Here is a 15,873-nt window from a genome sequence, read left to right as displayed (position 1 = left end):
TTGTTGCAGTGAGTGACCACGTCGACGCCGACGCCGATCCCCTCCCCGGCCAACACAGATGCCGAGTTGGTGGTGACAATTCAACCCCTGCTGCCTAAAAAGGAAAGATCAATTCAAATTCAACCCACGCCGATAGATAGATCAATCAAAGTGAAATGATTTTCTGCGTGAAAGCTACCGCTCATTGACCTGACCACATCTTACTGCTGCTGCTGCTACTAGTTAAGTTATGTCCACGCTAGCATGCATGCATGCAGCCGACGTGTCAACATCCCGGCCGACACTAGAGTGCCCATGCATGCAAATGCAAGCTAGCCAACGACCGCACCGGCCGGGGGCAGGGGGCACACATGGTGCACGTGTTTCGCCGAATTCGCCAACATGTAGTATGTGATGAGGTCATTGATGGAAGATTCACCGTCAAATGTAGTACTCCCTCCGTTTCTTTTTAGTTTGCATATAAGATTTGATAGAAGTCAAACTCTATAAAATTTGACCAACTTTTTACAAAAATATACCAACATCTACAATACTAAAGATATATGGTATGAAAATTAATTTCATGATGCATCTAAAAATATTGATTTTATATTGTGAATCTTGATAATTTTTTCTATAAAGTTAGTCAAAGTTAACAAAGTTTGACTTTGACCAAATCTTATATGCAGACTAAAAAGAAACGGAGGGAGTATGTGACGGAGGATTGCGCCTCTACGACGGTGCTATCTCAGGCATGAACCTCTTAATAAATCTCTTAAAATATGGTTTGCTTTTGGCGTATCTGGAAAAAGAATAATCCTGACGACTGTGTCGACTTTCATCTCCAACGAGGTGGGGTGGCTGACAGTTCGGCCCAAACGCCCCGGCGGGTTGGCTGGTCATTGACTGGGTTGCCACCCAACGGCAAATCCGGCCTAAACAGACGGACTAACGGGGAACCCCGATATCCAGCCCATATCTAGGGTGGATATGGGACGCCTGCACGCACCCGTCACATAGTATCGAACCCATTGTGGCCCACCCGACCCCACAAATTCAACCCTAGCCGTGTTCCTCTCCCCTTCCCTGCGCACCCAAGCTCCCTTGCGACGATCTCTGGCATGACGGGCAGGATCCCAGGCCTACACCTCTTGATCTTAGGACTGGGAGCTCATTCCACGTGGCCCCAAGGAGGAGATGGCTGTCTACATTGAGCTCCGCCGCTCCCGGAAGGAGTCTGCTCGACAGCAGTCGAACTCCATCCAACGGGAATCAATTGCGTCCGTCCAAATATTGCATGGATCCGACGCGAGGGGCATCACCGCTGCCTCACCGAAGGCGGTGCGGTCCGTCTGGCGATCGAACACCTGGCGGATGCACAACTGTTTCATTGGCGCGCCGAATCGAAGATGCACAACCGCTACAGAACCATTGCAAATATGGCATGACATACCCGTCGTGCGAGATAGCGGGCGCGGGAGGCCGCGACAGACGTCGATGAGGCGGAGTCACACTCTCCGATGCTCGACTCCTTCCGACGCAACCGTGTCGTGGTGGACATGGCGTCCCCTGACCTCGATGGATCCATCGTCGATCGATCTCACGTCCACCGATGACGTGCAAGCTCCAAGCCCCGCTGAGTAAGAGTAGGGCATGAGAGACATCGGCGCCTGAAGTCCCATGAGCCGTGTGTGTCTCATGTCTTACTCTACTATCCATGGACGCACCCGGCGCGTCCGCGGGCGTTTCGGGGCTAAGGGGGTTAAACCAAGCCGTCACCTACAATGGTCGTGCCTAAAAGATCGTCTCTGAGCGAGACCAAACTCCAAATTTCTAGCCACGCTCATGCTTTTCTTAGCCGTTCCTTGTTCTGCATCTAGTGTCAGTTTTTCTGAATTTTAGTAGAACCTGTCACCTAATTTCAAACATACATAGCAGAGCGTTGGGATTATTCGTCAACAACTTTGTCTACATGTTGCAACAAAAACAACGGCTCGAGCACCCCTGAAAAAAGTGACAGCAACTGTAATTTTATAGCATCCCAAACTCTCTTCTAGAGCCAGTCGACACAAGCAGAAAAGTATCATGCCCACTCTCAACAGTTTGGAAGCCAATTTTTAACTTCCGATGATAACTCCTCATACCCTGCAGTGACTCTTTCAACATGAGTGGCGTTCGTTACAAAACCTGGGCAAAAACACCATCGTCTAAGTAAAACCACTAAAAAGGAGAGAGTTATATACACAAACGACATGCCAACTTTGGGAACAAGAATAAATCAGGCAGCGGCAGCGGCAGCGGCAGGAGCAGCAGATTATGTGTGTGTCTCACCAACCAATCCAACTATAAATGAATGTCTCACTCACTCAAAAGTCCCTTCCTCCCTCTCCAGTCCTCCACCCCTCCTCTGTCTCTCTAATGTACATGTTGGTTATAAAAATGCTTTTACACCATACAGATCAAAATTGTGCAGCGGCAGCGGCATATGCAGCAAGGATAGCTAGCTCATCATGACCGCAGGAAACGGACACCAATGCCTTCTCTTCTCTTCTCCAGGCAGCACAGCACTCGTCGGGATCGATACTCCACACCTGCCAGCCATGCCAGCTCTCTCACAAGTGCTGAGTTGTCACGCACCGGTCTACAGCTACCCCACCAATGGATGAATCACCCATTCCTGCCGCCGAGCTACACAAGCTGTAGCAGAGCAGTGCTAGAAAGTAGAAACTAGTTGCAAACTTGATGTGCTGAGTGCTCAGTTAATTCACACGATCTTTGCTCAGTAGTTCAGGAAGCATCATATCAGAAAGGAATGACGTATGGCAGAGCGGTGACGTCGGCCGGGTCGATTTTCATAGCCTCAGCCCACACTTGGGGCACTCCGTCGGCCTCCGTCTCCATCTTGGGCTTCTCTGGCTGGGTGCTACATCGATCGAACAGCCAGTCCTGATCGCCGTAATCACACTCCATGATCTGAGGTGCTTCAGGGATGCTGTATATCTGCCCCAGATACTTGAAATCCGGGTGAGCCGACTTCCTAGCAGGTGCGCCATTCCCAGATGATGCCCCAGGATCCCGATGCCCTGAAACGACCGCAGGTTGCTGCTGAGCCTCCTTGCTGACAGTAACCTTCTCTTCCTTCTTAGGGAGAGGATCTCGAAGCCCTGAAACGACCGCAGGTCGCTGCTGAGCCTCCTTGCTGACAGTCACCTTCTCTTCCTTCTTAGGGAGAGGATCTCGAAGCCCTGTAACGACCTGAGGTCGCTGCTGAGCTTCCTTGTTGACATTGGCCTTCTCGTCCTTCTTAGGGAGAGGATCTCGAAGCCCTGTATCGACCAAAGGTCGCTGCTGAGCTTCCTTGTTGCCATTGACCTTCTCTTCCTTCTTATTAGGGAGAGGATCTCGAAGCCCTGAGTCGAGTGAAGGTCGCTGCTGAGCTTCCTTGTTGCCATTGACCTTCTCTTCCTTCTTAGGGAGCCGTTCAGCCTTTTCGATTTTCATGGCATCTGGCTTCATGGAAGAGGGTGGCGCGGCTACATGAGATGCTGTACCATTCTCCACATGATTGCTGGAGGGGGCTGGTCTCGGCAACTTTGTAGGCCGCATTTCATGATGGTCTGTACAGAGCATCAGAAGTCTTATAACATAAAGCACCATAAAAAGGTATGATGGTGTTCTACAAGACTATGCAATATTGGTAAGTGCAAAATAAAAAGCAAAGCTAGGAACTCACTTTGTAGGTAACCATTCATCTCGTGGTTCTTTCGCTTCTTCAGGTTTTCATCGGCTAGGATAACTTTCGCATCATCAGCTGGAGGAGCCAAGGGAGGGGTTAAGGGCTTCGTGTCAAGACTATCTATCAGACTGTCTATCTGATAATCTATACTGTTTTCTCTTAACTTATCATGCTCTTTGTGATTATGTTCCTGTTTCTCCTTCTTTGCCTCCTTTTCCTTTTTCTTCTCTTTGTGTTTCTCTTTCCTCTTCTTTTTCTCATGTCGTTCACGTTTTTTGTCCTCTTTCTTTGTATCATCAGATGCCCCATCTTTGACCTTTTCCACCCTTTCAGCTCTTCCAACTGCAATTTTCTCCACAGCTGGGGGTTTAGAATCAACCTGTTTCTGATCAGTTGAAACACAAGGATGCAGCACTCTTCCACCTGGTTCCTTTTCCTTGCCCACAGCTGGGGGCTTAGCACCAACCAGTTTCTGATCAGCTGAAACAGTATTCTGTAGCATTCTTCCACCTGATCCCTTTTCCTTGCCCATGGCAGGTGAAACACCTCCAGCATTGGGCTTACTAGCAGAAATGGAAAAGTTTTCAGTTGGCCGAACCATCCCATTTGGCCTTCGGATTGTAATGCTTGGGCTTGGGATAGTTGACCTAGGTAGACTTCTATCCATCCCTGTTGATGCACCAGATGTTGATGGACTCTCAAACCTCTGCATGGATGTTGGTGCGCTATCCACCGGACGACCAACCTTACCATTTCCCTTGTGCAGAGCATTAGCAGGGCTTCGAAGCAACGGAGAGCTGGTGCCAATGTCTTTCCTTGCTGTCTCTTTATTTGGGCTCTCAGTTCTCTTCTGCACCAGTATGCTAATGTTACTGATACGCTGCCCCGTTCCCTCTTTCCTTGGCACAGAATCAGTAGAGTTGGAGAGAGGTCTCGTGACTTTGACTCTTTCCTTCTCCACCATAGGTGTTGTACTAAAGCCATCAGAGCCTCCTTGAGATGAACTGTTGAGGTTCTCGCTGCGTCGAATCGATGTCCCATTTTTCTGTTGATTGATAGTGATGGTCTGTTGCCCCAAGCCCTCACTTCTCCTTGAAGCGTCAATAGAGTGAATACGCATTTTGTTAACTGCGGTCCTGTCATTCTCCAGTGCAGGTGCAGCACTAAAACCTTCACGACTTCGATCATTTGAAATAGTGAAGTTGTTAACAGCTCGATTCTCCACCCCTTTCTGATCTTGTGTCTTTCTAACCAGTTCCTCCCTGAATATAGGGTCCTTAATTTCTTCAGATTTCCTGCTGCTCTCTCCAAACTTCTGACCAAGGAGAGCCTCACCATGTCTGTCAGTCCCTTCAGATTCCCTGCTTTTATCTTTGCTCTTGTCCTTTTTCTTGTCTTTGTGCTTCTCTTTGCGATCTTTTTTATCTCTGTGCTTATCTTTACTCCTTTCTTTATCCTTCTTTTCTTTTTTATCTTTGTCCTTCTTGTCCTTCTTATGCTTCTTCTCCTTGTGTTTCTCCTGAAAAGAGATGGTTGATTTCAAGTCAATAAATTTCAAAATAAGAGGTCAAACATAAATAGTTAGCAAATGCTAAGCAAAAACATTATGAATGAATATATTGCAAAGAACAGTCCCAAAAAACGCTAAGAAAGAAAATGAGTTTGTTGATCTACCAGAATGGTCGTGCAAATATAAACATCTACGACACATCACTATCATGGGAAGCTGCCATTAGTACAAACAATTAGAAACTACAATGAGCAGTGAATATTATAACACTACCTAAATGGCATACAGTATTCCAGATTTGTAGAGTTTGTATATGAAATATTATTTTTAAACTTATGAACTCGCACTACATAACCATTGAATAACACCCGGGGAAACAATCTGCTTCTCTGATTGCAGCTTATACTTACTTTTGCTAACAAGTCTAATGACTTGAGTAATTCTGTTCAGCTGCAAACCCAGTAATAGTACTACTTTATGTGTTGTTGAAGCTTTTGCTTTTGATACTAACCACATTGATGAAGTTAACCAACATATTTTATACATAGACCATCGGTTGCAGAAATCAAGTTGGCACTAAAGTTTGCACCATATTCATTCAAGGACCAAATATGTCATAAATTTAGAAGGATATGTACTCTATTTAGTAAGGAAACAAACTAAGTCTAAATCACCAGACATTTGAACATGTGCCATGGAACAGCCTTGTTATGGAGCATAGAGAGTTAAGGTTGTTACATAAGATTGGATATAAGCCAATACTTTAGGCAAACATTTCAACATATCAGGACAGAAATAAGCTAGTTTATTGAGACTATATTCGACAAATCTAACATAACACCTCAGGTAGTCAATAAAGTAAAGCAGCAGTGCTGCAAGTCACTGCCAAAATTCCCTACGATGCACTCTAAGGACATGCTTACACGCTTGTAAGCATGACAATTTATTGCCATGTTCTATGAGGGCAGGGTTAATTCATGAACATCTGCCATATTTAGTGAAACTTTCTTTGCTTATCACGTTTTAAAAGAGTAAACCATGAAACCCTCGAATGTCATTAATAGAGTTAGTCAGACCAGATCTTGTAAGAAACCATGTATTTGAATGGAGCCTCGGTAGTTTTTCCTCGATGAGCAACATGGAACTACAAAGGGTACATTAAGATAATGCAGATTGCAGGCAAAAACATAATGCTAGCCAGATAGGTTCATTAGAGCACACAATAATCAGATTTATAAACAACATGACAGCTAAAACTAACAAAGACCACTAAGTCAACGCTTGTCCCTCTGATACGTTATATAGCACTTATACCATTTATTTATGGTGTTTGTAAATGACAACATCAACATATCCATTCATAGAGTTACAGTTATTATGAAATGTGAGGGTTGCATAGCATAATTCTTAATTCCCCTCTCGAGCTTTTTAGCACTGGAAATTTAAAGTTTATTAGGATTGTGCAGAAAATATATTTATATCAGAAACATAGCATGAGTTCAGTTACCAAAACATATTTAATCCCATGATGTCAGAAGACACCCAAGGGAGGTCCAGATATGATTCTAATACAAAGATGACAGAAAAAACTGCTGAAGAGTTCAGGTCACAATAATGAATACATCTGCTCAGCTTTCTAACAGTGGATAATATATATATAGGATACAGCATCCCTAGTGGATAATCTTTGGCTATGCTACCAGTTTTCATGTATGGGGAAAAGATATTATAGAACTAGATGAACTTTTCCTCTATATATGATCATCCATATATTAAGAACAATGTGACAGGCATGCTTTACAGCCAGCCCAGGCCAAAAGGCCCACGGAAATGCTATTGCCCTTTAAACTGCCAAGGTATTTATGTTTTCTATATGCATTATCAACAAACTTGAATACATGTTAACCCATAATAACTTTCCCCTGGAACAGAAGAAAACAGGAAATAAGCAGACAGATGAATCATGAAATGTCATTTTAGTTCGGTTTGACAGTCTATCAATCACAGGAACACCAACATATAAAAATTATTATATCAAGTGTAGGAATAGATATAGTGGTGGAATGGAACCAGAGCTGTTAAGCGGGTCATTTAACACAGATAAATTGCAACTGAATGGAACAATCCAGCAAACTATTGGCATAATTGGAGCTTCTACAGCACATAATCAGGTATCGAAGACCAAGCAAATTGTTCCTAGCAGGGAACAAGCATGGACAGATAAAGACGATCATTTAGCAAGATGCACACACATTAAGAAATCATCATACAAGATTACCAGTCCATCCCAATATCCCATTCCCATCTTTCTCATAAGCTTCGTTCTCTAAAAATAGAGGCTCTCTTTTGCACTTATGCTGTATTCCCAAGTTCTGAACCACACCACAATAGATACTAGTATTTATTGTAGATACTAGATAGCATGATGATTGTTATAGGGGCACAATTGAAAAGGGCTACACTAAAACAACAAGATATCATAAAAAATGTAACAAGAAATCTAGGTTAAAGCATAATCAGTTTCCTAACAGAAGGAGTAACAAGCAATAACAGCCTTTAGATCACAAAAATATTGAATTGTAGTTTCACATAAACAACTAACTGCTCTGAGATAAATAAATAAACCTCTAATAAAATGTTTACAGTACAAATCCTACATCGATCCAATCCACCATCCTGTATGGCTTAGACAGCATAGGTACCACTTATTTAGAACACCTTGTTTGAGACCGGCAATTAGGAAATTTTGTTTCATCAGTGTGGTGATTGACTTACCCTGACTAAGTGATTCATACTTGCACGGATGGACAACTTTATGCCAATCCACACCAAAAACTGATGGTAACTCCCACCAGGACCAGGACACATACGAGTTGCATAGAAAAATAATATTCTTTGTAAAAGTGTGGTCAACCAGTTTAGTGCACAGCATGAACTTTAACTGTAGTAGGAGGATATTTGCAGAAAGTAGTCATGTAACAGGACAAAGGAAACTCCTGGCAATAGCTAGCGGGCAGTAACGTCTCTAGAACTTCAGTCACGCTTTTAGCAGCACACCGACAAATTAGAAACATTTGCGTCTTTTTCCGCCGACCTAAATAACTTTTTCGCCCTAGTAAGCCTCCCGAGTCCCGACATACTAAATGCGCTTTTGCCTATAATACACCTGTGTGAAGCTTGCAAGACCTAAGCGACAATAATCAATGAGTAACGACATAAACCCGCAGCCGCTCTCATACTAAATCTGCTTTTGCCTATAATACACTTGTGTGAAGCATGCAAGGCCTAAGCGACAATAATCAATGAGTTACGACATAAACCCGCATCTGTTCTCCCATTGATCCACCCAATAGAAACCCCCACCTTGTGCACGCAACTAGCCGCAAGATCTGCCCTGCCCTATCAGGTTCAATTTGCCAGAAGCGCTCTTTAGGAAACCATCGGTTCAGCCTACTTTGTACTCTAGCTTTTCTACCAATCAGTGGTGGAAGAAAGGAAACCCCAGGCATAATAAACACAGCGCTTTTGGCACCTGCGAGTGACCTAAACTCAAGGGACTGAAACGCTGCTAAGATTCATCACCGCACAGCCGTAAGCAACTAGGCCTAACCACAGATACGTGAGCTAAAGGTCTGGTTTTAAAGAAATTCTGCAACCAAACAAACAGCGGCGGCATACAATGTCCTAGAACCTCCTCCCGTGCGATGCAGGCTAATGGAGCGACGGACGGAGCAAGAGGGGATGTTTTTCCACCTTGTCGAGCAGGGGCGAAGCTAGGTGGGCGTCGGGGCGCGCCGTCTTGACATATCCTGGGGGCGGAAACGGGAAGCAGCGAGACATGGCACGGCCGCCTGGGGCCCCGCCCGCCGGATCAACCCACCACCAAGACCAGAGCCCTCCTCCTCCGCCTCAATCCTCCCCCTCCGCCGCCGCCCCCAAACACACCTCCTCCTCCTCCTCTCTTCCTCCTCTCTTGAGCAGGCTCAGTGGTCGCCGCCCTCCACCGCCCGGGGGGAGCATGGGGCGGGGGCACTCATCCCGGCCGCCGCCGGCGCCGGAATCGCGCGGGGATCTGGGGCGGGCGCGGGGATCGGCCCCCACCCGATCGGGAATCGGCGCGGGGCCGCGGCCAATCCCGGGGCGATCTCCCGCCGCCGCCCGCCCGCCCGCTCTGTGTTCGTTTTAGTTGTTTTTGTTTCCGGCGCTCGCTCGGGTGTTTCGCCGCTTTTGTGCGGGGTGCCGGGTTGGATTTGGATGGAGGGAGGGAGGAAGTAGGGTTGAGGTGGGGAGGGGCGGGCCGAGGGAGGAAGACGAAGGTGGAAACCGATGAGAGGAGACCCGGTGCCCGTATATATAGCCCCACCACCCCCACCCCCTCTTCGGGACACATCTGGTCTGCTTGGCTTGGCTTGGGTTGGGTCCGGGGTCGGCTCCGGGGTGGGGTGGGGCCCACCCGCCAGACCGAACCTATGGTTTGCTATTTGTTGTACTCCTACTCCTAGTACAAGTAGTACTACTCTCTTTTTTGCGAAAAATACAAGTAGAGTACTACACTATTATTACTTTTATTATTTATTATATCAGGAAAATATGTGGTGATGCATTCGTTTTCGTTTTGTTTCATTGTTGCTGTGTTGGGATAATAATTCCATATTGGTAGGCTCATGATTTTAAGTGAGTTTCGACATTTTGTTTTTGTCGCGTCATAAGTTTCGTCTTGCTTTGGGTTCCCACAATATCATATTGAGGATTTCTTTTTGTGTTTCATTACTCGAGACATGGATGCCGAATCCACTGGTGCAATAAAGAATGGCGATCTGGGTCATTAGTGTTGTAGCCATAGCGCATAGTTTCACCTACCAGAGCCCGAAGTATGATCCGCATTAACAACACAGGAAGAATTTTCACGAGTGTGTGTGTACTTGGCACGATGTGGCAGAACATGACAACATATGAGGGGTTGATTGCTTAGACCAAAGCCCTAGAATTATGCGAAGAAGCAACTTCTCACTCGTGGGCCAGCATCTACTTGATTTAATGGGCCAGATACTTTGGTTTTAGTGCGGGGAGACGAGAAGAGACTCGGGATGGTCCCCGAGACCATCCGTCGATGGTGGTACATGGGTTGACATGGTGACCTTGAAGCTCGGCTCGCCCGAGGCTCTCGAACCCTCGATGTCTAAATGGGAAGAGTGAGGCGAGAGACTAAAAGTGGTGTTGATACCGTAATGCTCATGCCGGTCGCTTTGGGTCTGTGGTGCTATTGAATTCGGACAAGATAACATCACCCGTTATGTGTTGTAATAGTAGGGTACAACATGTATCTACCAATGTTAAATTTTTTAGACCGCATTTACACACAGACATGATCCCATATGATTAAAACTTTACGAGCTATGAGTGTTTGTAGTGTGTTTTCGGACACGTTGACCGGGGACCTATGTATATAGCGACGAAGGGCAGTTGAAGGAGGGTTGAGTAGGAGGGAGGAAGAAGGAGAGGGGGGGATAAGAAGTCGGGACCCGTACATATAGTCCCTTCCTACCCCCACCACACCTCCCCTTCAGGACACATATGATTGGGTTAGGTTGGGTCCAGGGTCGACCCCGGCATGGGCGTGGGGCCCATCTACAAGAGCAAACCTATGATGGACATGGTGTTGGGGTTTTCTATTACTCCTACTAGAAGTACATTATTGTTGTTGTTATTGTTTAATATCAAGAAAACGAGTGGTGGTGTATTCATTTTTTTTGTTTCATTGTTGTTTTGTTGGGATTATTCTAGTTTGTTAGGCTCATACTTTAAACTTTTTTGTTAACACCATTAGTTTCGTCCCATCTCGTCATGCTTTGGTACTCGGTGCCATTAATTCGCAGGATTGTTTTTACTCATGACATAGTTATTGGATCCACCAGTGCAAGAAAGGACGGGTATCTAAATTATGAGTGTCGTAATTGTAGCGTATAATTTCACCTACCAGAGTTCGAAGTATGACCTGCATTGACATTCTAGATATAGGTTTTACGGGCATGCGTACTTGCCACACGATGGCGTTACATGACAACATAGGAGGGTTGCACGACCCAAATGAAAGTGTGTTCGCTCCCTAAGTGTGGTTTTGGTAATAATGATAATCTCTATGAACTAATTTTTCATTGAGATGTATATAAAGGAATATTCCATATGTGGTGCCTTAAGGATGTTGGATGGATTCAAGGATGAATGCTTATGTATTGAATGATGAATATTCCATATGTAGATATACTCTAAGCTTTGGTATTGAATGAAAAATTCATATGGATCATAGAAGTGCATTGAATTTTATATGAAGAGATGTCCATAGTGCGCCTGAAATATATTGGGTTGATGTGGGAAGAATTCCTCTTCTAAGAACTCCTCCGGGTATCCCTCTCGGGTAACCCTGTGCCAGGGGATGTCGTGCCCGCGAGGAACCGGGAAATCTCTCCGGACATCACGTGCGCACGGGCCTCCTAACCCCCGTGCACATGGGGCTGAGTGTTAAACCCTATGATACCCCGTGCGCACAAGGTCCCTGACCCTAGTGCCCACGAGGCCTAGGGTTTAGCTCTCGAGGTCTCATGTTTAGTGCGGTTACTAGTTGTCTTTGGAGATATCTACACATCCATTAAGATTGGTTTCACTATCTAAACAAAATATGCTCAAGATAGAGTTTGTTGGAGGATCTCAAAGATTGACATATTTGGGCTTATATGGGTCAATGACACTTGGGAGAATAATTAAGGAGAAAAATTCAAGTTATGGTTTCAAGACAAAATAATCATGACCTCACGTGTTGTGTTTTGGTTGAGCATGTCTTGAAGCAGGCAACTAGAGTGAATAATTCATTATGCCTCTCAAGAGATTCTGATGGAGCATTTAGAAGAATAAGTGGTGACCAATATGATGTTCATGGTTAGACTTGACATGGTCATGAAAGAGCGTTTGGTGATAGAGTATTGAAGCAATGTATTGAAGCGTTTGGTCATGAAAGATTGTATCTAGATGGCCAACACACAAACACAAATATTGTACCGTGTGGGATCAAGTGATCTAGTGGTGTGGTAAGTAATTGTGAATTGTGCTTTGTGAACTAACCCATGTTATGTCTTTGTTTCATGTGGGTTCGGTTTTCTCACGAGCTTGCATCAAAGATATGTTTTAATTTTTAAGAATGCTCTATGGTGATGGTCATCTAGTTCAAAAGATGAGCATCCAGAGGTTATATACTTTGAAGCTTGCGGTCCACATCGTGTTAATATACATGTGAAGACGTGCTCTAGTGATGGCTTCCCTCATTGCAGTATGGGGAAGCAATTTGCGGATCTTCACCAAGTGACCGTGGTAAAAAAATGATTCCAACTTGAGCAAGCATTAACATCATCATAATGCTCAAGAAGGAGGAAACTGAAGAGAGAAGACTGATTGCTCGTATATATAGCCCCTCACCCCCACCTCCCGTTTGGGACACATCTGGTTGGGTTGGGTTCAGGTGGGACCCACCTGGCAGACAAACCTATGGTGGGCATCAGGGCATGATCTTGTGCTTTGCTATTGTTAGAAACAAGTGCAAGAATGAACCGGTGTCATCTTTATTGATTGAAACTTCTATTTATACAAACCCAAAGGGCACCAACGAACAGACATCTGTTCGGATAAGGCGCAAGCGATCCGTCGCTCCGGTTCAGCCACCGCCAACAGTTATTATAGGCAGAGATAAAACCTGAATTAATTAAATAAATAAATTCTCAACACTCCCCCTAATCACTGCCAATCTTTGTTGTCATACAACATCAAGTGCAAGAATGAATCGGTGTCATCTTTATTGATTGAAACCTGCTATTTATACAACCCCAAAGGGCACCAACGAACATGCATCTGTTCGGATAAGGCGCAAGCGATCCGTCGCTCCGGTTCAGCCACCGCCAACAGTTATTATAGGCAGAGATAAAACCTGAATTAATTAAATAAATAAATTCTCAACACTCCCCCTAATCACTGCCAATCTTTGTTGTCATACAACATCAAGTGCAAGAATGAATCGGTGTCATCTTTATTGATTGAAACCTGCTATTTATACAACCCCAAAGGGCACCAACGAACATGCATCTGTTCGGATAAGGCGCAAGCGATCCGTCGCTCCGGTTCAGCCACCGCCAACAGTTATTATAGGCAGAGATAAAACCTGAATTAATTAAATAAATAAATTCTCAACACTCCCCCTAATCACTGCCAATCTTTGTTGTCATACAACATCAAGTGCAAGAATGAATCGGTGTCATCTTTATTGATTGAAACCTGCTATTTATACAACCCCAAAGGGCACCAACGAACATGCATCTGTTCGGATAAGGCGCAAGCGATCCGTCGCTCCGGTTCAGCCACCGCCAACAGTTATTATAGGCATAGATTAAACCTAAATAAATTAATTCTCAACAGCTATTACTCCTACTACAAGTTCATTATCAATATTACTATCAAGAAAACAAGTGGTGATGCATTCATTATTGTTTTGTTTGAGTGTTGTTGTGCTGGGATTATTCCAGTTTGTTAGCCTTACGCACGATCCCGTATGATAAAGAATTTACAGACATGTGTGTTTGTAGCACATGTGTGGATATCTTGAACCGAATCGTATGGTTTTAGTCTTCCAATTTGGACACCATATTATGTACTAGTACATAACATTTTTTTTACGGTATGCATGTAGCACTGAATCTGTCTTGACAGGAAGAGTGAGGCAAAAGAAAATATAGTGGTAGTACATAATGCGATAAACTCGGCCGTTGCGTGGAAAAAAAAGTAGCATATAAATGCTCTCCCACAGCGCACGGCTAGCACAAACTCCTCGTGCATGCGTCTGTTAACGAAAAACGCGTGAGCAGTACTGTATTTGGTATGGATGTTTTCCTTTTATTTTAAATTTACTTATTAGGGTTTACTTGGTGTATGTATATAGATATGGATGTTTGTTGATTATATACTGCTCTTATTGTTTGGAACGGTTGTGGGCTGTTGCTGTCGATAAAACGGTTTCAGAAGAGTAGGTGTTGATAATCTATTCTTGGCTTGCTATCTTGGCTAATCATCATAATGACAGCGGTCCAAATCAGGTTAGTAGAAACGGAAGCTTCTGGTGGCGGCAGCAGCTGGCGACACGCCGAGTGAGCGAGCTTCACTCACACTCGACGCCACTCGCTGGCACGCGTCGGGCGCCTTAACCTGGGCCTACTTAAATTTAGAATATTTTTTCATTGTTCCGTTATTAGGCATAAAGTGTAGTGGTAGTAGTACATTATCCTCAGCTCACTTCCTCTTTCTCTTGCAATTTTTTTATTAACTAATTAATTATTTAGAATATACTATTCTCAGGGATATTCCCAATTTTTTTATATATAATAAAAAGGAAAAAGAGCTTGGTGATGAACTTACGAGATACTAAAGGGCCGGGCAGCGGCACGCAACGAAATAGATATTGGTAGCGACGTGAGGGCGGGATATGGATGCGGAGATTTATATTGGCACGATCGAGTAGTAGCGCTCAGCCGCGTTGAACACATGCCCGGGGCATGCAGTAGGGTCCTCTAGTAGTGCTATGTGTAACGAACAGACACCAAAGAGATGATGATGATGACGGTCGTCGTATCTCGTTTGTTTCCCGCGGGAGTTTGCTTGGCAGTACGGTCGGTCAGTACCGGCCCGCCTATACCCAACTTCACGTTCTATTTCTCCACCATTTTTTTCTCATCGAATGGAGAACACAACTGTATAGCACTATTATATACCAGTCACACCCGTAGGAGAAATTAGAGCAAGTCCAACGGGGCGACCCATTTTGTCCGCTGACGTCCGTTTGGGTCCGCGCGGACACAAAAGTCGGCCTAACGCGCCGACCCAAACGGTCGCGCGTCCGCCTGCCGACCCATTCCCGGCCCATTTTTTAGCCGGATTTGCATTGGCGCGGACACGAGACGGATGCGCGCGCGCCTTCTCCTCCCCGGCCCCGCTGGTCGGTGGCAGCCTCCACCATTTCCCCGAAAGAAGACGCTGACGCCCGAACAACGGGCAAGGGAGTCGGCCAAGAGGAAGGGCCGGAGGCACGCGGCGGACGTGAGGGATGAAGCCATCGCGGCGGCGGCCGTCTCCGCCGCCGCGTAGCAGGAGGTCACCAACGCCCGCGTCGTGGCGGCAACGAGGGAGGCGCTCTATATGCTAGGGTTAAACCCTCGCCAGCACGGCCTCGTCAACGCTGCCGTAGCCCCGGCCAGCACCGGCTCATCTGCATTCCCTCGGATGGTGCTGCCCGACTTGCCCCGCGCGTTGGCTTGCACCCCGATGCCCGGCTTCCACGTCTACCCGCAGGCCTCCCGCCTCTCCGGGGAGTGCTCGCCCGACGTGAGCGTGGTGGCGCCTTCCACGCTTGCACCCGCGCCCATTGACCTCAACGCCACACCGGTGGCCGATGGCTCGTCATCCGGAGGTGCGAGGAAACATGCACGGCAGATGCCAGCCGACGTGCGGGGTGGAGATCATGATCTCCAAAGGCAAAAGAAGTGGCTCTCGCGAGCATGATGATCAGGGTGGAGATCATGAAGGTGGATCTCAACACCGTGTCATCAAGGAAGAGGCC

At 45.7% G+C, this 15,873-nt stretch overlaps 1 protein-coding gene across 1 annotated transcript; it reads right to left on the bottom strand.

Annotated features, from left to right (window-relative positions):
* Positions 1-2,081: 2,081 nt before the first annotated feature.
* LOC109760772 (uncharacterized) lies at positions 2,082-9,550 on the bottom strand. The gene is made up of 3 exons (XM_020319585.4): positions 8,979-9,550; positions 3,713-5,234; positions 2,082-3,596 (listed from the first exon to the last, which is right to left on the bottom strand). Exons 1-3 carry the CDS (start codon positions 9,063-9,065, stop codon positions 2,782-2,784), a joined length of 2,424 nt encoding a protein of 807 aa, XP_020175174.1. The 5' UTR covers positions 9,066-9,550; the 3' UTR covers positions 2,082-2,781.
* Between the last annotated feature and the right edge of the window lie 6,323 nt (positions 9,551-15,873).

Source organism: Aegilops tauschii, chromosome 5 (assembly GCF_002575655.3).
Source record: "Aegilops tauschii subsp. strangulata cultivar AL8/78 chromosome 5, Aet v6.0, whole genome shotgun sequence".
NCBI lineage: Eukaryota > Viridiplantae > Streptophyta > Magnoliopsida > Poales > Poaceae > Aegilops > Aegilops tauschii.
The sequence above is the reverse complement of the archived record's forward strand: the minus strand, read 5'-3'. Positions and strand labels throughout refer to the sequence as shown.